A 24,600-nucleotide genomic window follows, 5' to 3' on the forward strand; every position below is an offset into this window, starting at 1 on the left:
CATGTACTCTTCCATATAACAAACCTCTGCAATACTTTGAACTTCTGCATGCCATTAGAACAGCCCACAATGGTGCAGCCGGGCCAGATGGGATTTATTATGTCATGCTTCAACATCTCGATGACAAAGCTTTAAGACTGCTTCTGGTTTTTTACAATCGTATATTTTTAGAAAACGTTTTTCCAAATTCTTGGCACCACTCTACTGTTTTGGCATTCCTAAAACCTGGGAAAGATCCAACTAACCCCTATAGCTATAGACCGATCTCTCTCTCAAGCTGCCTGAGCAAAATCCTTGAAAAAATTGTCCACAGAAGACTCGTATGGATCATTGAGTCACAACATCTAATGAGCCATAACCAATATGGCTTTCGTAAAAATAGGTCATGCTTAGATCTTATGGTCAAGGCTGAATTCGCCATTCGAAATGCCTTTGTTAAACGGGAACATCTTGTAATGGTTTCAATAGATATCGAGAAGGCTTTTGACACTACCTGGCGGCATGGCATACTTAGTGATCTTTACTCTCTTGGTTTGCGAGGCAACCTTCCTATTTTTGTTCAGAACTTCCTACGTACTAGATCGTTTCAAGTTCAGTACCAAGATGCCCTTTCCAAAACGTTTATACAGGAAGAAGGAGTGCCACAGGGATCAGTACTGAGTGCCACTTTGTTTGCTCTTAGAATACATTCCATCACCAATCAGCTTCCAAATACAGTCCCCTCGATGTGGGCACCTGTACGTGGTGAGGGGACCTCCCAGTGACGCTGCTGGACTTCCAGACTAGCATCACTGGGATATAACGCCCATACCTTGGTTTCAGGGTTACATCTTTGAAATCCGGCGTGTGCAGCCGTGCGCCGCGACCCGTGGAAGCGGAAAGGGGGATCCTGGTGGTTGAGGGGCCCAGCTTCAATACACCACTTTGGCCCCTGCTTCGACAAGACGGGTGGTCCCGGACCGGCCCGACTGGGATCAATCGGCGGGTGGTTTTATACTGCTAGGGTCAACTGCGTTCCAATAAGTCTCCCTCCCTTTGGTCCTGGGACGGGATAAAGACTTATTGGTAACGTGGGTATGACTCATCCATTTCTGCAGATTTCCCTGAACAAGACTTTTCGTCTCTTCACTCTTTTACGGCTGCTGGAATTGCTGCCTTATTACGCCAGTCATTACTTAAGGCCTCTTACAAATCGGCCAGCAAGAAAAAGATTAGTTTAAAGACCTGTTCCTGGTGGACCACAGAATTGTCTTCTTTAAGGAAAGGCCCCGAGTGCCAAGCGTAGTGATTCGAGCGACCTTTCAGCGAATTTTCTAGCGTGCCAGTTATTATAAAGAGCTTATTTTTTGTGTGAGTTTTTGCAATCTCCTTAAACTCCTACTGTATATATTAATAACATTTAGCACATTAAAACTTACTAATACAGAAAGGAAAGTCACCTTTCTTTATATTAATCACCTACTAACCTAATTTTTTTCCGCTTGGTCACTAGGTGGCACCGCTCCTGCCTCCACGTGGCGGGGCTGGAAACCTGGGAGGAAAAGCTCTCACTCCCAGGGCGAAAAGGAGCAAACAGCATGGATTCTGACAACAAAATCACAAAATCCTCTAACATGGCCCAGTCAACTCAAGAACATGAAGAAATTTGTACAAACATGGCCAAAAGGCAAAAAACCGATATATATGAGATACCCGCTCCAAAGTATCTCATCATTCATTCTACGGGCGAACAGTCCACTGGAAAATTATCCCCTTTCCTGATACAAAAATGTCTGGAAAGCATAGCTGGAACTCCAAAAGCAGTAAAAAGATTAAAATCAGGCGACCTATTAATTGAGACAGCCAATATACGATAGTCAGAGCAACTAATGAAAACGTCCACTTTTGGAGGAGTCCCAGTATCCATTACACCCCATAATACTTTAAACACCTCGAAAGGAGTAATCTCTGAATGGGATCTCCTCAGTATAACAGAAGAAGAAATATTACAAGAAATGAAAGCCCAGGGAGTCATTCATGTTAAAAGAATAACGGTCAAAAAAGAAGGAATAATCATCCAGACCAGAAATATCATTTTAACCTTCAACACTCCAAATCCACCACAGCATGTGAAAGCAGGATACTTGCTTTGTCAAATCCGACCCTACATACCAAATCCTATTCGATGCTTTAAATGTCAAAAATACGGACATTCACAAACAACATGCAGAGGAACAGCAATATGTGCCAAATGTGGTTCCCGAGAACACACCAACCAAGAATGCACAACCGAGCATCCTAAATGCCCAAACTGTGGTGGAAGCCACACTGCTTATTCTCGAGAATGCGAAAGATGGAAACAGGAAAGGAAAATCCAAAGATACAAAGCAGAACACAAAGTTACATACCAGGAAGCCAGAAAGACGATACAACCAGCCAACACAAGGAAACCTACCTATGCACAGATAGCTCAAGTAGTGCAAATAACCCAGAACCAACAAACAACAGGATCACAAACCGACGTTACAATAGCACCAAATGAATCGTTGTCAGAATGGGCACGCAAATGGCTCATGCCCCCAAAACAGCAGAAACGAGAACAGGCGGCAAACACCCCTATCTCAGTTCCACCAACAGTATTTTCACCACCGCAGGGAAAAACCAAAGAAGATACCTCGATAATAATGGACCATGCTGCTGAACAAATGGACACAGCAGGAAAAACACAACAAGAAGAACCCGTTCTAGAAATATTTGCCGAGGAAGATATGGACACTGGAAAGCCATATTTCCCTAAAAAAGACAAATCACGGACAGAAAAATTTAAAACAGTAACGAGAAAACAACCAGAAAACTCATCTAAAACAAAACAATGAGTAGTACTTTTATTCAATGGAATTGCCGAGGTTTCCGTAAGAATATTGACGATGTTCGTGATTTAATTTCTCAATATCACCCGATATGTTTCTGCTTACAAGAAACGTATCTAAAACCTGACGATGCAATCTTAATCAAGAATTACAGTATACATAGACGAGACCGAATAAATAATTCTATAGCCCATGGAGGAGTAGCAATCCTTGTCAACTCTCATATACCAGTCCAAGCAGTCCACCTACAAACCACTCTTGAGGCAGTAGCAGTCCGTATAGCAACAAGTCGTTTAATAACAATAGTATCAATATATTTACCTCCGAACCAGGAAATAAATTACGAAGACTTAGAAGAACTAATAGATCAACTACCCCCTCCCTACTGTATAATGGGGGATCTAAATGGACATCACCATTTATGGGGAAATACTGATTTTAACAAAAGAGGACATCAAATAGAAAAAATAATAGATGCCAAAAATCTAATCCTCCTGAACAGTGGAAAACACACGTATTTCCACCTTCCAACAGGAACAAGCTCAGCGATAGACCTTACTTTATGCTCCCCAGCATTATATCCTATTTTGGAATGGACAGTTCATGATGAACCATTACATAGTGACCACTACCCCATTATTGTCACTTTAACAAAAGACACCCTATGTCAATCCAGACGAAAACCCAAATGGAAATTTCACAAAGCAGACTGGGAAAAATTCAAAAATTTAGCAGTAATAGAACAACAGAGAGTCCGACAACTAACCATTGACCAAGCAGTACAATATGTAACGAATCAACGAATCAAATTAGCCAAGCAGCAGAACAATCAATACCAAAAACGTCTACCAAACTTCCCCTATTCCCAAAGCCTTGGTGGAATGAGGAATGTACCCAAGCAAAACGAGATAGAAACAGAGCATGGAATATTTTTCGCAAAAATCCTACCACAGACAATCTAATACATTTCAAAAAAATGAGAGCAAGAGCAAGATATGTCAGACGGGCATGCAAGAAAGCCTCCTGGATACGTTTCGCCTCAACTATAAATAGAACTGCAAATACTAAAACAGTTTGGGATAAAATAAGAAAAATGAACAACAGATACCAAAATTTAGTACATCCAATTATCAACTGGCAAGGACAAGACATCGCTGATCCAAAAGAAATAGCAAATGCTTTAGGTGAAACATTCGCCAAAATATCTGCCACCACATCCTATTCACCGGAATTCCAGAAATATAAAAATCATCAAGAAAAATACAACTTAAAATTCTCCACAAAATATTTAGAACAATATAACCATCCACTAACCATAGCAGAACTCCATAAGGTACTGTCACAAACAAAACAAAGTGCAGAAGGTCCAGATGGCATTAATTATATAATGATAAAGAAACTCAGCGAAGAATCTTTACAATCTATACTTCTTTTATACAACAGAATTTATATGGAACAAGAATTTCCTAGCAAGTGGCATCATGCAATTGTCCTCGCTTTCCCAAAACCTGGCAAAGATCCTACTAATCTAAACAGCTACCGTCCAATTGCACTTACCAGCTGCCTAGGAAAGTTAATGGAAAAGATTATAAATTCAAGACTCATGTGGTACCTAGAAAACCATAACCTTTTGTGCCCAGTGCAGTGTGGCTTCAGGAAACATAGATCAACCTTGGACCTATTGATTAAAATAGAAAACAACATACGAAATGCTTTCATTAAAAAACAACATTTAGTCATGATATGCTTCGATATCAAAAAGGCATATGATACAGCCTGGCGCTATGGCATTCTCCGGGACATATATAACTTAAAACTAAGAGGACATCTCCCTGTTTTCATCCAAAACTTTTTACAGCATCGAACCTTCCAAGTACGAATACAAACTACACACTCAAAGGTCTTCCTACAAGAAGAAGGAGTACCACAGGGATCAGTCCTCAGTGCCACCTTATTTGCAATAAAAATAAACTCTATAACCCAACATATACCATCCTCCATAAATACAGCTCTTTACGTAGATGATTTCAGTATTTCTTTCCAATCCCAAAACATGAGAACAATAGAACGCCAGCTACAAGGTGCAATAAACAAAGTCAGCAACTGGGCTCAGGAAAATGGTTTCACGATCTCAACACAAAAAACTGTAGGCGCACACTTCTGTAGGAAAAGAAACCTTCATTTAGATCCGGAATTAAAACTTAATGGACTGTTAATCCCAATCAAGCCAACCATAAAATTTCTTGGACTTATTCTTGATAAAAAACTAACCTTTTTAGAACATATAAAACAACTAAGAACAAACTGCCTCAAGAAACTAAATCTTTTGAGAGTCTTGTCCGCAACGACCTGGGGTGCAGATAGAGTTACTCTGTTGCGATTATACAGAGCCCTCATAAGATCTCGACTAGACTATGGAGCCCCAGTGTATAACTCAGCCAAACCAAGTGCCCTGAGGTGGCTTGATCCAGTGCACCACAGCGCTTTACGAACAGCTTTAGGAGCATATCGCACCTCACCAGTCCACAGCCTATATGCAGAGGCTCATGAACCACCACTACAACTCCGGAGACAAAACTTGTTGTTATACTACGCTGCAAAGATAAAATCAATACCTGACCACCCGACATGGACAATCCTACACGAACCAAGTTTGGAAAACTTATATAGAGCACATCCAAATGCTAACAAACCAGCAGGCATATATTTAAGAGACCTAATCCAGCAACGTAATTTAGATCTCAGTCAGATAGCAGTTTCTCCTAAAATTCCATATCCACCTTGGGATACCATTCAAACGATATGCGATCTTCATATGGATAAATGGAACAAAGATTCCCTACCTACACAAAATTTCCAACAATTACACGCAGCCTACAGAGACCAACATTGTAATTCTACCTTGATATACACAGATGGCTCCAAAACAGAAACCAAAGTAGGAATTGCAGCCAAATTCCCCAACACCATTATTTCCAAACTACTTCCAACTGAGTGCAGCATATATACGGCAGAACTGGAGGCTATACAACTAGCCATAAACCATATATGGCTAACCAACATCGCCAACAGTATAATATTTACCGATTCGTTCAATGCTCTGCAAGCCTTAAAGGATAGCACCACCAATACCCATCCGACCGTATGTAAAATACATAACACGCTTTCAAAACTAGCAAAGCGAAAGCAGAACATAAGATTCTGCTGGGTTCCCGGACATGTAGGAATAGATGGCAATGAACAGGCAGACCAAGCAGCAAAACAAGCAGAAGGCCCAATCAACAATAGCATAAAAATACCATACCAGGACTATAAAACTACAATTCGAAATAGTGGCGAAAAGCAGTGGCAACAAAAATGGCAGGAACAGGCTGGTAACAAATTATTACAGATAAAACCGCTGTTACAACAATGGAAAACCAGTAGAAGAACCAACAGACAAGAAGAAGTTATACTGAGCAGATTAAGAATAGGACACACCAATGTTACCCACTCCTATCTACTCCGAGCCGAATCTCCGCCGCAGTGCTCCGACTGTCAAACAGTGCAAACGATCCAACATATCCTACTTGACTGCCCTAACTTCACACGACAGCGTCAGATTACCTTTAAATCCTTAAAAGGAATGGACACATTTTCATTAAGAACAATATTGTCAGATAAATCTAATATATCCGAAGTCTTCCAGTTTCTCAAACGGATTAACTACTATAATTTGATATAAAATTCATAACAAAAGACATCATTGAATAAGCCATAAATCATAAGTTTGGCGCATTATAGCCATAGAAGCTGATGCGCCAGTAAAATATCCAATCCAACCAATCTTTAAGGAAAAAGGTACATCAAGCCCGTCGAAAATATCAGCGTCGACGTAGGGATTGGCATTCTGATGAAGTAGCTTATTTTTACTCTCAATACATTTTACTCAAACAACGTTATGTAAAGGCTATAGCCACACGTAAACGGGAAACATGGAAGGAGTTTGTTCACAGTGCTGGTAATGATAATCCTTGGGGTCTTATTTATAAGATAGCTCGTAATAAGATTCACTCTTTAGACGTATACGGCACTGTGAAAGAAGATTTCCTGGAGACTACTGATTGGATAAATACAGTTAATGTTATTCTTGACAGACTATTCCCGGTGGATGATCTAACTACTGATTCTGTTGTACATTCAAATATTCGAGTTGCAAATTCGCTTTATACCACCAATATTCAGACAGAAGAATTTACCATTGATGAGTTAACCTCTGTTGCTAAAAAGATTAATATTAAGAAATGTCCAGGGATAGATCTGGTTGAAAATACATTTATTTTGCGATTTTTCAAATTGCGTCCACAAGTACTGCTTTTACTTTTTAATAAATGTCTTCAAGAAGGTCTCTTTCCTGATATGTGGAAAATTGCGCTTTTAAAACTGATTAAAAAACCAGATAAACCAGCATTAAATCCTAGATCTTATAGGCCTATTGCACTTTTGCCAAATCTTGGGAAGTTGCTAGAGCGCCTAATGACTCTGCGTGTTACTAATCTTCTTCAGTCGAAAAATATGGTGTCCTCTAATCAATACGGGTTCTGTGTAGGGAAGTCTTGTGAAGATGCACTTGTTGAATTTGCTCGCAGCATTGAGAATTCAACATCAAAGTACACGTTAGCTACCTTTGTTGATTTCGAGGGCGCATTTGATTCTCTATGGTGGCAGAGTGCTCTCGAACGGTTACGATCAGCTGGATGCTCTCAGCAACTGTACCATCTGTTCGCAAGCTATTTCAGTAATCGTCACATTTTAGTGAAATCTAAATTTCAGGAGGTGTCTAGAGAAGTCTCACGAGGATGTCCCCAGGGATCTATCTTAGGGCCTCTTATATGGAATATGGTATTACAGGATTGGATTTCCCGTTGTTTCAGTAGCACTAAAATCATCGCTTATGCCGACGATCTCACTATCTTAATTCATGGTTCATCTAGATCTGCTATCGAAAGTAATGCCAATGATGTCTTACAAAATTTATTTCAATGGACAGTGGATAATAAATTGACAATAAGTTTGTCTAAGACTAAAATGATGATCTTCGGATCACATTTAAACCCTCAACGACCCCCTTTAGTGAAGATTAATAATAACAGGATTCCACTTGTCTCTGAAACTAAATTACTTGGGATTACAATCGACTCAAAGCTTAATTTTGTCTCTCATTTAAATAATGTAACAACAAAGATCAGAAGATTCACTGGTGCTATTGTAAAAATTTCTCGTTCAGACTGGGGACTTTCTAGACGTACCATGAGAATTTATTATAATGCCGTATTCCTTCCTATGGCTACTTATGCGGCAGGTGTATGGTTTCACAGGCTTAGAACTGTTAAATTTCGATTGAAGTTGGCTACTATGCAACGCACAATATTATTATGTATGTTAAGAGCTTGTCGTACTGTTTCAACTTCTGCACTGCAGGTTCTTGCAGGTGTATTGCCATTGGACCTTCACGTTGCTTACAGAGGTCTTTGTTATAGGTTAAAAAACCAACTATCAACTGAATTTATGGGTTTGGTTCTGAACATTAATTCAGATATTAAGCAAGAACGTAATCGTTTGTGGAATGAAATGATAAATCTATGGCAGACACGCTGGGATACGTCATCTGTCGGATCTGTTACTAGGACTTTTTTCCCTGAGGTGACCTTTTGTGTAAAGCAGAAACCTGTCTGGTTCTCTTTGGATTTATATACATCCTTCCTCTTAACGGGACATGGATCTCTTAACGAAAAACTATGTCGTTTTGGTCTTTCTAGGACGGAAGCTTGTCAATGCGGGGAAAATGAAAATTGGAGCCACATTTTATTTGAATGTCCGCTGTATAATGACTTTAGAGATGTTCTTCGTTCGTCAGTTTCTACACTCTCTCATGGGCATGAAACTTTGCTGGTGGGAGACAAGAATTCTTATGTTGCTCTTCAGCAGTTTGCATCCGATGTTTTCACAAGAAGAAGAATTTGTTATACGAATAATTCTACTTCTTTGTCTGGTGAAGCTACTCAATAGGGAGCAACATTCCCAAATTTTTTTTTTTTTTTATTAGTTTATTCATTTATTTTCTATTTATTTATTTATTCATTTATTTTTTATTTATTTGTTTATTATTTATTTTATTTAATTTTATTTATTTATTTATTTATTTTTATTTTTTTTTTTAACACCACGGGAAATCCTTTTTTTTTTTTTTTTTTTTTTTTCTCTCCTCTGGAGTGGGCCCCCAGAGGAATCTGGCCCATCTTTTGCCAACATCAGGTGGGTCAGAGTCTCGAATTGAGACAGTGCGAGCTCCATTGAGACTGGCCCACCTTCCCGTGGTGTGGACGAGTACCCAGAATCATCTGTCCAGGTGACTGATGATTCTGGGTAGCCAAGCGGTCAGACACAACAACAGAACACACACATAATACACACAAACATACACTACTTATTTCTGGCCCTTCTACAGTGGTACTGTTCTTCACAGAGATACGAGGCGGAGATGAACTGACGTTCTAGGTGCCGCCCATTACAAAAACACATGTCCACATGTCCACATGTCCACGTGGGTATGGTGCTCTAAGCGAACTCGGCGTCCCATTCGTGTACGCAGTACCTGCTAGTTCACGAGTGGGCGTCCCCTCGTAGGGCTCCGTGGTGGGTGAGGTACTTAGGCATCAGACATTTTCTCTTTACTCATATGAGTAATTTAAATCCTTCTTCTGGGGCCCCAACAAGGCCCCTACCTAATCGAGATGATGACGCAGATAACACCTCTGCCAAACGAGCCAGAACTGAGGATAAACAACCACCATCAGTTACACCGCTTTTCCTCATTCTCCATTCCACCGGAGAGCAGTCCATTGGAAAGATGTCACCCTTCTTCATCCAGAAAGGATTAGAAGGGTTGGCAGGTTCACCTAAAACGGTAAAAAGACTGCGTTCTGGCGACCTTTTGGTCGAAGCTACATCTATTAAACAGGCGGAAAAAATCCTGAACGCCACATCAATAGGGGGAATACCTATCATTGTAACCCCCCACAAAACTTTGAACTCTTCTAGAGGCGTCATTTCAGAGTGGGACCTTCTTCATGTTTCTGAAGAAGAGATCTGCTCTGAATTGAAAGACCAAGGAGTGACAGCTGTAAAGAGAATATCGATACGGAAGGATGGGAATCTCGTCCCTACCCGAGTTCTCATCCTCACGTTTAACACCCCTCGGCCTCCAAATTCCATCAAGGCAGGTTATCTAAATTGCCCAGTGAGGATTTATATCCCAAACCCACTGCGGTGTTTTAGATGCCAAAAATACGGCCACTCACAAACATCTTGTCGTGGTAACCCTGCCTGTGCTCGATGTGGTGTGAAAGACCACGAGAGCAAGGAATGTACAGCTCCAAAACCCACCTGTGTTAACTGCCAAGGTGAGCACCCCGCCTACTCAAGAGCATGCCAGCGGTGGAAGGACGAAAAAGAAATCCAAAAACTGAAAACAGAGCTGAATATTTCCTACCCAGAGGCCAGAAAACGTATCCAACCAGTAAATAGCGGGAAACCTTCATATGCCCAGAAGGTTTCTGCTAAGAGCACTATCGGGACACAAACTGAGATGACTATACCACCAAGAGAGTCATCCACCCCGATTGCACGCTATTTATTGAGTTCTCAAAAGCCCACCAAAAAACACAGTCAGTTGCCACTCCTATATCAGTACCTCCTAGTGCTCCACCACTACCAAAACCAAGTGGTAAAGAGCCTGAAGTAACAACAGAAAGAATGGATGTAGAGAACAAGGAGGTACAGGATGAATCAGTCTTGGAACTCTTTGCGGAGGAAGAAATGGACACGGGACATCGTCCATTCTTCCCCAAAAAAGATAAAGCCAAGACTGATAAAAGTAAGCCCTCAGCACCTCGGAAGCCGCCTGATGGACCCACCAAGCCAAAATAATGGCTAAATTCCTACAATGGAATTGTCGTGGATTCCGGCGAAATACAGATGACATCAAGGCCCTCCTGCAAAAGCACGAGCCAGTTTGCTTTTGCTTGCAGGAGTCTTATTTAAAGGCAAATGATGATCCCACCATGCATAACATCACAATCTTTCGTAAGGATAGAATTGCGGATGGTCCTGCCCATGGAGGAGTGGCTATCCTTGTGAATAATCAGACCGCAGTTCAGCCCTTGCTAATTACAACCAGCATAGAGGCTGTTGCAATTCGCCTTACAGTGGGATTCCTATTAACGGTCTGCTCTATTTATTTGCCACCTGGGACTGACATCTCCCAGGAAGACCTTGATGATCTTGTAACGCAGTTGCCTCCCCCTTTCTTACTTCTTGGGAATTTTAATGGACATAACACCCTGTGGGGTAGTGTTAACATCAACGGAAGGGGACGAGTCATAGAGCGTATGCTCAATGACAATGACCTTTCCCTTCTGAATACTGGAAAAAACACCTTCTTCCACATGCCTACCCGTACTTTTTCTGCTATTGATCTCTCTATCTGCTCCCCTTCTCTACTCCCTTCACTCACTTGGGAAGTGGAGGAGAATCCATACGGAAGCGATCACTTCCCTGTGATAACCTTGTTACCCAGTAGGAGACCATGTCTTCCTTTCAGGATACCACGGTGGAAGATTGATCAGGCTGACTGGTTTGCCTTCCAAAATCAGGCAAATTTTGATCCCAGTACCGTCAGCCAAGAGCCTATCAATGAAGCAGTAACGTACATCACAGAAGCTATCGTCCAAGCAGCTGCGAATGCAGTTCCAAAAACATCTGCCCGGTTTCCACCATTTCCCAAACCTTGGTGGAATTCCCATTGCACAACAGCAAAAAGGGCCCAAAACAAAGCGTGGGGGATATTCCGCCGATATCCTACCACGACGAACCTTATGGCCTTTAAACGCGCACGAGCTAAAGCACGCTATACCCGCCGTCAGAGTCAAAAGGAATCGTGGATCCGTTTTACATCATCTATTAACCAGTCTACCAACTCCAAGGTAGTCTGGGATAAAATCCGGAAAATGAAGGGAAAATATACATCCCACCCTTCTTCAATCCTAGATTATAATGGATGCACTATTGCAGATCCAACTGCAATAGCCAATGCTCTTGGGGAAACATTCTCTAACATCTCCGCAACATCTTCCTATTCCCCAGAGTTCCTGGTCCTGAAACATAAAATCCAAAAACAGGCACTTGACTTCAAGTCCAAGGGCCTCTATCCCTACAACGGGGAATTCACTAGAGAGGAACTGAAAAGAGCTCTCACTCTTTCCAAAGCAAGTGCTGTTGGACCAGATGGCATCCATTATGAAATGATTAAACATCTTTCATCAAAATCTATGGATTATCTGCTCCTTCTATATAACAGAATCTTTATTGAAGGGCAGTTTCCGGATTCCTGGTGCAAGGCAATCGTTCTTGCCTTTCCTAAGCCAGGAAAGGATCCAAAAATCACCACCAATTATCGTCCTATTGCTCTGACTAGCTGTCTGTGCAAAGTCCTGGAGAGAATGGTCAATTCTCGTTTAATATGGTATTTAGAATCAAATGACCTTCTCTCCAATATCCAGTGCGGCTTCCGAAGGAACCGGTCCACTCTGGACCATCTTATTAGACTGGAAACATCCATCCGGGATGCTTTCCTAAAACGCGAACACTTGGTGTCAGTGTTTTTTGACATGGAGAAAGCGTATGACACAACTTGGAGATTTGGCATCTTAAAAGATCTGCATAGCCTGGGTCTCAGGGGACGACTCCCCATTTTTATTAAAAACTTTTTGGCCAACCGATCTTTCCAAGTTCGTGTGGGATCCTCACTCTCTCGTTCCTTTAGTCAAGAGGAGGGAGTACCACAGGGATCAGTTTTAAGTGTCACGCTTTTCGCCATCAAAATAAATTCCATCACAGGACAACTTCCTCCTACCGTAAACAGTGCCCTCTATGTTGATGACTTTAGCATATTTTGTCAGTCATGCAACATGAGGGTTATTGAAAGACAACTGCAAAAATCCATTGATCGCCTCAACTCCTGGGCACTTGCAAATGGCTTCAGGTTCTCGCCGGAGAAGACCGTTTGCGTACACTTTTGTCGCAAGCGTAATCTTCATCCTGAACCTGAATTAAGGCTCGGACAAAATGCTATTCCAGTAGCAGCGGACACAAAATTCTTGGGACTCGTATTTGATCAAAAGCTGACCTTTCTGCACCACATCCGTCAACTTCGCACAAAGTGCACACGCGGGCTTAATATTCTCCGCTCGCTCTCCTCTACATCTTGGGGAGCAGACCGTTGCACGCTTCTTCGGCTTTACCGTGCACTTGTGCGATCCAAACTTGATTATGGGTCCCAGGTATATTCTTCAGCCTGAGACAGTGCCCTTCGATGGCTGGATCCTGTCCATCACCAGGCTCTTCGTGTCGCTACTGGAGCATATCGCACATCTCCTGTCCAGAGTTTATACGTCGAAGCAAACGAACCACCGTTATCGCTTCGACGTAAGCAGTTGTCTTTAAACTATGCTCTAAAGCTGAAATCCCTGCCAGACCATCCTACGTGGACATCCGTTTTTGAGCCACGTTGGGAAAACTTATATAATACCCGTCAGACTGCCAACCGACCTTTTGGCATTCGTGTCCAAGAGCTACTCAGAGAGTTTAACATCATGGTAGACAAGGTTGCACAAACACCAAAAGAAACTCTTCCACCCTGGCATGCTCATACTCCATCGTGCGACTTTTCCCTTAAGAAATGGGTAAAGTCTGAGACCTCATCATCTGTCTACCAGCAGCTCTTTTCTGCACATCGAGCTGAGAACTCCGACTTCCTGCCCGTCTACACAGACGGCTCGAAGTCTGAATCGTTCGTTGGATCTGCTGTTGTGTTCCCGGACACTATAATATCTCAGCAGATTCTTCCTGAATCCAGCATATACACTGCAGAGCTGCATGCTATAGAGTTAGCCTTGGATCACATTCGAATTTCTCAATGCCAAAGGTCAATAATATACTCTGATTCTTTGAGTGTATTACAGGCTTTATTATCTTTGAGACGCAGCTGTCATCCAGTTCTCTCTCGGGTTCAGCAGAAGATATATTCTCTTCATAAATATAAATTTGATATTCGCTTCTGCTGGATCCCTAGCCATATTGGGATAAAGGGAAATGATTTGGCTGACACTGCAGCCAAATCAGCAGCTCCCACTAACAATCGTTGCCTGTCAGTCCCCTATACAGACTACAGGCAAATAATACGAGAAAATATATATTCCCAATGGCAAGAACTATGGCATAGAGAGAGAACAAATAAATTATACCAAATAAAGCCTCTAATACAAACATGGCAGTCCAGTCTGCGCAGGAATCGGAGCGAGGAAGTTGTTCTTGCCCGACTCCGCATAGGACACAGTCATCTGACACATTCGTTTCTGCTGAGGGCGGATGATCCTCCTATGTGCGAACAATGCGACACCATTTTATCCGTTAAACATATTTTATATGACTGTCCCAGTTTTAGTAATGCTCGTTTTATCGCTTTTAACCATCTGACTGAGCCTTATACACTCAGTCAGATTTTATCCGACAATGACCACGTGTCTGCTATTTTTAGTTTTCTGAAATCAGTAAACCTTTTTAACCATATTTAAAAAATCTTTTTATTTTTACCTTGTTTATTGCTATTCGTCTTTTAAAATATATACGTGGCTTTTATACCCTGACTTAGTGACCTAATTCGTTAGGTCACTGAAAGCTTTTTATCACTTTCATGACAAGGTTTTGGCGCATTATAGCCTTAGTTGCTGATGCGCCAATAAAACTAAACCAAACCAAACCAAAACCAAATACAGTTGAGACCTACCTTTATGCAGATGATCTTTCCATCTCCTGCCATTCCCAAAATATGAGGTCTATTGAACGGCAGCTCCAGATATCACTTAATAAAATTCAACAGTGGGCCAGCCTCAACGGATATCGACTCTCGCAGCAGAAAACAGTTGCCATCCATTTTTGTAGACAGCGCAAACTTCATCTGGATCCTGAACTTCAAATTTATAATGTCTCCATCCCGGTCACTAATAGCATCAGATTTCTACGATTAACATTTGATAATAAGTTAAATTTTATAGACCACATTAAAAATGTACGTACTTCCTGTCTAAAAAAGTTAAATATACTCAGAGCTTTATCCTCCCAAACATGGGGCGCAGATCGTACATCTCTGCTTCGGCTGTACCGGGCATTAATCAGATCCCGTCTTGATTATGGAGCTCCCATCTATGATTCAGCCAGATTGAGTGCATTGCGTTGGCTTGATCCAATTCAACACAGTGCCTTGAGACTTTCACTCGGTGCTTTCAGAACATCACCAGCACATAGTCTCTACATTGATGCCCATGAACCCCCACTAACTTTACGTAGGAAAACACTGTTATTGAACTATGCTGTCAAGATACAAAGCTGTGCCATGCATCCGACTCAGTCATACCTGTTCAATCCACCATTAGAAAACCTTTTCAGAAATAAACCAAGCGTAGTAAAGCCAGCTGGTCTTCGCCTTCTTGAACTGATGCAAATTTGGAATGTTCCCATACTTTCTGTGCAACAGACAACAACTTGTCCTCAACCACCATGGGTTCCACCACCTATACCGACCTGTGACACCTACCTCTCTCAATGGGGTAAGAACATTTTACAAACATCAAATATCAAACAACTTCACGAAGCTCACATTCAAAGATACTTTGACTTCTCTCCAATTTATACAGACGGCTCTAAATCTAATTCAAACGTTGGAGCAGCTGCAGTGTTTCCAAATACCGTTATTTCAGCATCCTTGCCATCTGAATTCAGTATCTTCTCAGCTGAATTATATGCTATCAAACTAGCTTTACAGAATCTCTCTTCTGACTGTGCTTTAAAATCTGTTATTTATACTGATTCCCTCAGCTCAATTTTGGCTTTATGTAACCCCTTAGATAAAGTACACCCTGTTCTAGATGAAATAAAAAGCATATTACTACAAATTGAAGAACGCAATCAACTGGTCACCTTCTGCTGGATTCCAGCTCATTCTGGCATTTTGGGCAACGAACTGGCTGATAAAGCCGCAAAAAATCCAACTAGCTTCGACTTAACTGATATTCCTGTTCCGCCATCAGATTATGCATTAATCATTCAGGCTGCAAGCCTGTCAAAATGGACAGCAATATGGCACTCTCAAATTAATAATAAACTCTTTCAATTTAAACATGATCCAAAAATTTGGCGCTCCAGTGTCCGCACATCAAGACGAGAAGAGGTAGTCCTTTCAAGGGTAAGAATAGGCCATACTTATCTGACCCACCTATATTTACTCACAGGGAATGTCCCGCCACAGTGTCCACTTTGTAATATAAATCTTAGTATTAAACACATTCTCATTGACTGCCCTTACTATGAACAAGACAGAACTTCAACCCTGCTATCACTGGTTAATCTTCGTAGACCAATAACTTTAGAGAATCTCATTGGAGATGATGCAGATATTTCCGAATTTTTCACCTTCATAAAGCAAACAGGACTTTTTAATCAATTCTGAATTTATGAAACTTTTTCATCTCTTTTTTATAATAAATGAATAGGCGCATTATGGCCAAAGTAGCCTATGCGCCATCAAACCTCCATATCAACAACAACAACTTCTGGACTGTACTCTACATAATAATGCTCGATAAATGTCTTTCAGTTCTCTGTCAAATTTAAAGGAACCTTTGTCACTTCGCCGTATCATAGGCGAAAATTGAAATCTCGCAGAATTCTTCTCCTTCCTAAAACGAATACGATTGCATAACCGTTTTTAACTGCTTCTAAATCAACAAACGCAGGCAGTATGCACCACTTCCTTAAGTGCAATATGGCCTAAGTAGCCATTGCACTTTAAACCCCAACAACAACAACAACAACAACAACAGTCCCAGCAAAATCTCAACCTCCGCCAGTGAATGCAGCTACTTCAAATAATCCTAGTTGGACTTCAAAAAAGATTATTCAGTCCACATCGATGGTTCCAGAGTACTCATCCAAAAAAGCAGATCCGATTCTAGAAATATTTGCAGAAGAAGAGATGGACACCGGTAGCCCTTCCTTTCCAAAATGAGACAAACCGAAGCATGAACGCCATAAGACAGCCACTTCAGGTACAGCTTCTTCTAAATTCAAGAAATGCCTTATATTTTGCAGTGGAATTGCAAGACTTTCGTAGCAACATTGACGACATTCAATACTTAATTAACCGCTACTCTCCAGTTGGTTTATGCCTGCAAGAAACCTATTTAACTTCTCAAATCTCCGTTTCCATACAAAAACTACTCGATCTATAGACGAGATAGGAATACATCCGATTCTGCTCGTGGTGGTGTAACCATTTTGATTAACTCGAAGATTCCGGCTGGGCAAATCACTCGCAAACCGAAATCGAAGCCGTTGCTGTGAGTCTGATTACTCAGATTGCTTTAACACTAGTCTGAGTTTATCATCCACCAAGGCGCCGGGTGCCAAGCGATTTTTCTCTGCGACTCATAAAGTGATCTTTGAAAGTGATATAGTTCTATTTTTGTTGTGCGAATTTCTTCTGTTTTGCTCACTTAAAGTGGTTCCTTGCTTAAAAAGTCTTGCGTAAGAACCCAGAAAGGGAATCTACCTTTTTTTTTTTAGTATTTATATTAAATACTAACTCACTCTACTAACCTCAATAACCGCTTGGTCACTGGTGGCACTGCTCCTGCCTCCACGTGGCGGGGCCGGTAATCTGGGAGAAGAAAGACCTTCTCCCAGGGCTAAAAGGAGTAAACATGGACACTACCCACGATTCATGGGAAGTCATGGGACACTACCCATGACTTCCCACGATTAGAGCCAAAGAGCTCTCAACATGACAACCACGAAACTGATCATGACTTCTCATTGTCGAAAAGACTAAAAAAGGATTCAAACAAGCAGGAGCCTCCAGCTTTCCTGATCATCCATTCTCTGTCTTCAAAACCTGTCAGCAAGCTCTCCCCCTTTCATCATACAACGATGCCTTGAAAATGCAGCAGCATCTCCAAAAATGGTGAAAAGTCTTCAATCTGGTGATTTGCTAATAGAGACCTCTCACCCAAGACGCTCTGACCTCCTGTTAAAACTTACATCGTTAAGTGGAATTCCAATTCAAGTCACTCCACATAACACCCTGAATTCTTCCAAGGTAGTGATCAGTGAATGGGACCTATTGAACGTTTCCGAGGAAGAAATAATTCAGGAACTAAAGGATCAAAATGTAACTCAGGCCAAGAGAATCATGATACGAAAAGACGGCACTTTAGTCCCAACACGTAGCATAATTTTAACCTTTAGTTCACCGAATCTATCGTCCTCAGTCAAAGCAGGCTATTTAAACTGTCGTGTTCGGCCCTTTATGCCGAACCCTCTGAGATGCTACAAATGTCATAAATTTGGCCACTCCCAGACAGCATGCCGTGGAGATGCAAAATGTCTGCACCCCATATTCAGGAAGAAGGAGTACCACAGGAATCTATACTCAGCGCAACGTTATTTGCAATTCGAGTCAAGCATAACCAGAGATATCCCAAAAACTGTGGAGGCGTATATGTACGAAGATGACCTTGCCATCTTCTGTCAATCGCAAAGCATGAACACCATTGAACGTCAACTCCAACTTGCCATTAACAGAATTGAATCCTGGATGTCACGCAACGGATATCGACTAGCTGAAAAAAAGTCTACCGCAACTCACTTTTGTAAGAAACGTCCTGTCCACCAGCATCCTGAATTACGACTAAACAATAGTCCGATACCAGTAGTAAACAGCATCAGATTTCTGGGCCTGATATTAGATAGTAAGCTTAACTTCCAAGCACATATCACATATCTACGAACTACTTGTCTTAAACAGTTGAACATGCTTCGATCAGTCTCATCCATGTCGTGGGGAGCTGATCGGTACTCCTTACTTCACCCCTCGACGTGGGCACCTGTACTTGGTGAGGGGACCTCCCAGTGATGCTGCTGGTTTTCCAGATTAGCATCACTGGGATCTAACGCCCATACCTTGGTTCCAGGGTTACATCTTTGGAATCCGGCGTGTGCAGCCGTGCGCCGCGACCCGTGGAAGCGGAAAGGGGGATCCTGGTGGTTGAGGGGCCCAGCCTTAATACACCACTTTGGCCCCTGCTTCGACGAGACGGGTGGTCCCGGACCGGCTCGACTGGGATCAATCGGCGGGTGGTTTTATACTGCTAGGGTCAACTGCGTTCCGATAAGTCTCCCTCCCTATGGTCCTGGGACGGGATAAAGACTTATTGGTAACGTGGGTATGGTGTTCTAAGCGAACTCGGCGTCCCATTCGTGTACGCAGTACCTGCTAGTTCACGAGTGGGCGCCCCCTCGTAGGGCTCCGTGGTGGGTGAGGTACTTAGGCATCAGACATTTTTCTTTACTCTCATGAGTAATTTAAATCCAATTTCTTCTGGGGCCCCAACAAGGCCCCTACCTAACCGATCAGATGAGAATGACACCAATTCTGCCAAAAGAGCCAGAACTGAGGATAAACCACCATCTATAACTCCGCTTTTCCTCATTCTCCATTCCACCGGAGAGCAGTCAATTGGGAAGATGTCACCCTTCTTCATCCAGAAAGGATTAGAAGGGTTGGCAGGATCACCAAAATCCGTTAAACGGCTGCGTTCTGGTGATCTTTTAATCGAAGCTTCAAACACAAAGCAGGCAGAAAGAATGTTAAACGCGACATCCATAGGGGGAATACCGATCAATGTAACACCCCATAAAACTTTGAACTCTTCACGCGGTGTCATTTCAGAGTGGGATCTTCTTCATGTCTCTGAAGAGGAGATCTGCTCTGAACTAAAAGATCAAGGAGTGACAGCTGTAAAGAGAATATCAATGCGGAAGGAAGGGAATCTCGTCCCTACCCGAGTTCTCATCCTAACATTTAACACCCCACGGCCTCCAAGTTCCATCAAGGCAGGGTATTTAAACTGCCCAGTGAGGATCTATATTCCAAACCCACTGAGGTGTTTTAAATGCCAAAAATACGGACACTCACAAACGGCTTGTCGTGGTAACCCTGCCTGTGCTGGCCCCGGGTGCCAAGCGATTGACTGAGCGATTTCTCTTTGTGATTTCACTGCGACTTTTCCATAGGTGAATTCTGCGTTCTCTTTTACGTTCCTCTCGTTGAGAAATACTTTTATTTTGTAGCTCTTTTATCAAAAGTACTGGTAGAGAGCAAGGAAGGAAAGTAACCTTTCTTTATTTTTCATATTTAATAGACTAACTCCTACTAATTTCGCTTGGTCACTCCAGGCACTGCTCCTGCCTCCCCGTGGCGGGGCCGGTAACCTTGGCAGAAAAGTTCATCTGCCAGGGGCTAAAAGGAGCCAAAATGGAACAAAATATGTTTCCTTCTTTACAACCGACAAGCAGTCGGCTAGACACAGAACAGGAACATGACTCCTCACAAGCAAAGAGGTTAAAAACCATTTCCTCTGCGACCGAGTTTCCTGCATTTTTAATAATGCATTCATTATCAGAACAGCCTCTTAGTAAGCTATCCCCCTTTCTAATCCAAAAACACTTGGAAAGTATTGCAGGGTCTCCCAAGACGGTTAAGAGATTGCAATCGGGGGACTTACTAATTGAAACTGTCAACTGCAGGCATTCTGAAAAACTCTTGAAAATGACAAACTTTGCTAAAATTCCAGTAAAGGTAACTCCTCATGCAACCCTAAATACATCTAAGGGTGTTATATCTAGTTGGGACCTTTTGAATGTGACAGAAGAAGAAATTAAAGAAGAGCTAAATGAGCAAAATGTAATTGCTGTCAAAAGAATTATGACTAAAAGGGACAATATACTCACACCCACCAGAAATATCATTCTTACCTTTAGCAGTCCAAATCTACCCTCATCAGTAAAAGCAGGATATCTAAATTGTCGTATTCGTCCTTACATTCCTAATCCGTTGAGATGCTATAAATGCCAGAAGTATGGCCATTCTCAGACGGCATGCAGAGGGAACCCAGCCTGTCCCAACTGTGGCTCTTCTGATCACAATCAAAATGACTGTTCAGCAAAAGAAATGACTTGTCCTAATTGCAAGGGTAACCATCCTGCTTACTCTAAAACATGTGAGAAGTGGAAAATGGAGAAAAAAATTGTAAAATATAAAGTCGAAAACAAAGTTACTTATCAGGAAGCAAGAAAATTAATTGCACCCAGTATATCTAACCGTAGCTATGCCAGTATTGCAAAAAAATATCAAACAATAGCTACGCAAACTGATGTTACTGTTCCATCCAACATATCAATCTCTGACTGGGCTCGAGCTGTTCTTTCTCAGCAGCAGTCCAATATCCAGAAGCACTCAGACCAAGCAAGTAATACGCCTCTTACGATCCCAGCAAAATCTCCTCATTCACCAGTGATTGCTACTACTCCAAATATTCCCAGTTCAACTTCAAAACAGAGTATTCAGGAAACATCGATGGATCAAGAGTACTCATCTAAACAGGAAGATCCGATTCTTGAAATATTTGCAGAAGAAGAAGAAGAAGATATGGACACAGGTCGACCCACCTTTCCAAAAAGAAATAAACCAAAGCCAGAACGCCACAAGACAGCCACGTCAGGAACAGCTTCTTCTAAACCCAAATAATGCCTTATATTTTACAGTGGAATTGTAGAGGCTTTAGAGGCAACATTGATGACATTCAGTACTTAATTAGACGCTACTCTCCAGTGGGTTTCTGTCTCCAGGAAACCTATTTAACTGCTAAAATTTCTGTTTCTATAAAAAACTACTCAGTTTATCGAAGAGATCGCAATACATCTGACTCTGCTCGTGGTGGTGTAGCTATTTTGATTAACTCAAAGATCCCTTCTAGCCAAATCATACTTCAAACCCAAATTGAAGCCGTTGCTGTGCGTCTGATTGCTGAGATTGCATTTACGCTAGTCTCGGTCTATCTGCCACCAAACAATACCCACTCTTATAAAGGTATCGAAGAACTTTTAGTACAGCTACCCTCCCCAATCTGCTTGGTAGGGGATTTAAATGGCCACCACCCTTTATGGGGATCCTCTAAATTAGATAGACAGGGCCGACTGATTGAAACTCTACTAGACAAACAAAACCTTACCATTCTTAATACTGGTACACACACCCATATACAGTTACCTACTGGACAGACTTCCGCAATTGACCTCTCGATTTGTTCTCCGATACTGTTTCCAGTCATTCAGTGGTCCGTTATGGATGATCCAATGGGAAGTGACCATTTTCCAATTGTCTGTAACCTGCTAACTACACAATCACCAATAGACCAACCCTGCAGAAAATGGAAATTTTCTAAAGCCAAATGGGCGAAATTTCAATCAGCAATAATTCTGGACAAAGAAACTATTCAGCTACAACCTATAGACGAAGTAACTGATTATATAACATCCCATCTTTTAGTTGCAGCAAAATACTCAATTCCATTATCCCCAAACCCGACGGCACTTCAACTACTGGTGGAACGAAGAGTGCACGAAAGCAAAGAAGGAAAAAAATAAAGCATTCAATTTATTCCGTCGATTTCCAACGACAGTTAATTTAATTAGTTACAAGAAGTTAAGGGCAAAAGCGCGGTTCATTCACAGGCAAGCCAAGAAAGATTCTTGGACTCGGTTTGCATGTACTATCAACAGAAATACCGACTCCAGATTAATATGGAAGAAAATTAGACAACTTTCTGGGAAGTTTCCAATCATCCCTTCCCCAATTCTTTCATACAATGGGCAAGAACTCTCTGGTCGTCTAGATATAGCGAATGCCTTGGGTAAAACCTTTGCCGAAGTCTCTGCTGCCTCAAATTACACTCCGAAATTCCAAAAAATTAAGACCTCCACCGAACAGAGGCCCATCAACTTTAGAACCTCACTATCACTTCCATATAATCAGCCTCTTGAATACTGTGAACTTCTACAAGCTATCAGTACAACACGAAACAGTGCAGCTGGGCCAGATGGCATATATTATGTCATGCTGCAACATCTCGATGAGCAAAACTTACAAATGCTGCTAGTCTTCTTTAACCGGATCTTCCTGGAAAATATTTATCCAACCTCTTGGCACCATGCTACAGTTTTGCCCTTTTTGAAACCTGGAAAAGATCCTTCCAATCCTAATAATTACAGGCCAATCTCTCTGTCAAGTTGCCTTGGTAAAATTCTTGAAAAAATGATCCACAGTCGACTCAGCTGGATCATTGAAACTGAACAACTACTGAGTAATTGTCAACATGGCTTTCGCAAAAATAGGTCCTCTCTAGATCTGATGATCAAGGCGGAATCTGAAATTCGCAATGCCTTTGTGAAAAACGAACACCTTGTCATGGTCTCCATTGATATAGAAAAGGCATTCGATACTACCTGGCGGTATGGCATTCTCAGTGACCTATATAATCTTGGTCTACGAGGCAACCTGCCTATATTTATTAGGAATTTCCTCCAGAGCCGTTCTTTCCAGGTTCGATACGAAAACTCCCTTTCTTCTACATTCTTGCAGGAAGAAGGAGTACCACAGGGGTCGGTTTTGAGTGCAACTCTATTTGCCCTTAGAATTGATTCCATTTCCAAAGAACTTCCAAATACTGTAGAAGCCTATCTTTATGCTGACGATCTATCCATTTCTTGCCATTCCCAGTGCATGAGATCTATTGAACGGCAATTGCAAATGTCCCTCAATAAAATTCAAAAATGGGCTGATTTCAATGGATATCGGCTTTCCCATCAGAAAACAGTTGCTATCCACTTTTGTAATCAACGTAAATTACATATAGACCCTGAACTTCGGATATCACATTCCACCATCCCGATTGCCAACAATATTAGATTCTTGGGATTAATATTAGACAGCAAGTTAAATTTCTTTGAGCACATTAAAGTAATACGTACTACATGTCTGAAAAAGCTGAACATGCTAAGAGCTCTTTCTGCCCAGTCTTGGGGAGCAGATCGTACAACTTTGCTGCTCTTATACAGAGCACTGATTAGATCTCGGTTGGATTACGGTGCCCCAGTTTATGATTCTGCCCGAAAGAGTGTATTACGCTGGCTCGATCCTGTACAACACAATGCACTGAGGATTGCCCTTGGTGCTTATAGGACTTCACCAACCTATAGTCTATATATTGAAGCCCATGAGCCCCCTCTGTACCTCCGCAGAAAAATGTTACTACTTAAATATGCAGCCAAAATACAAAACAGTTCTCTGCACCCCATCCAACCATATCTCTTTAATCCACCATTTCATCTCTATAGAAATAAACCAAATAAAATACGACCAGCAGGCCTACGGCTCCTTGAAATAGCACAAAATTGGAATGTTCCTCTCCAGAGTAGGCAGCACAGAAAGAATTATTCTCACCCACCATGGATTCCATTTCCTCAACCAGCCTACGATAATTATTTTCTCCAATGGGGAAAGAATTGCTTACCGACTCTGAATGTGCAACAACTACATGCTAGCCATATTCAAAACTATTTTGACTTTTTACCGATATATACTGACGGTTCCAAATCTCATTCAACTGTTGGAGCAGCAGCAGTGTTTCCCTCTGCTATCATATCAGCCTCTCTTCCACCTGAGTACAGCAGCTTTTCAGCGGAATTATATGCAATACAA

The 24,600-nt window shown here is 41.7% G+C and overlaps 1 protein-coding gene across 1 annotated transcript in view; it reads left to right on the forward strand.

The window, feature by feature from the left end:
• The first annotated feature begins 5,664 nt into the window (after positions 1-5,664).
• The window catches only part of LOC150085784 (uncharacterized), a 43,372-nt gene continuing 24,436 nt past the window's right edge, over positions 5,665-24,600 (forward strand). The window contains exons 1-2 of the mRNA XM_090374692.1: positions 5,665-6,219; positions 14,336-14,390. Coding sequence (XP_090230818.1) covers positions 5,665-6,219; positions 14,336-14,390 — 610 coding nt within the window. The remainder of the gene's footprint in view (positions 6,220-14,335; positions 14,391-24,600) is intronic.

This window comes from Mastigoproctus giganteus, chromosome 5, assembly GCF_048544385.1.
Source record: "Mastigoproctus giganteus isolate SK-2022 chromosome 5, ASM4854438v1, whole genome shotgun sequence".
In the NCBI taxonomy this organism is placed as follows: domain Eukaryota; kingdom Metazoa; phylum Arthropoda; class Arachnida; order Uropygi; family Thelyphonidae; genus Mastigoproctus; species Mastigoproctus giganteus.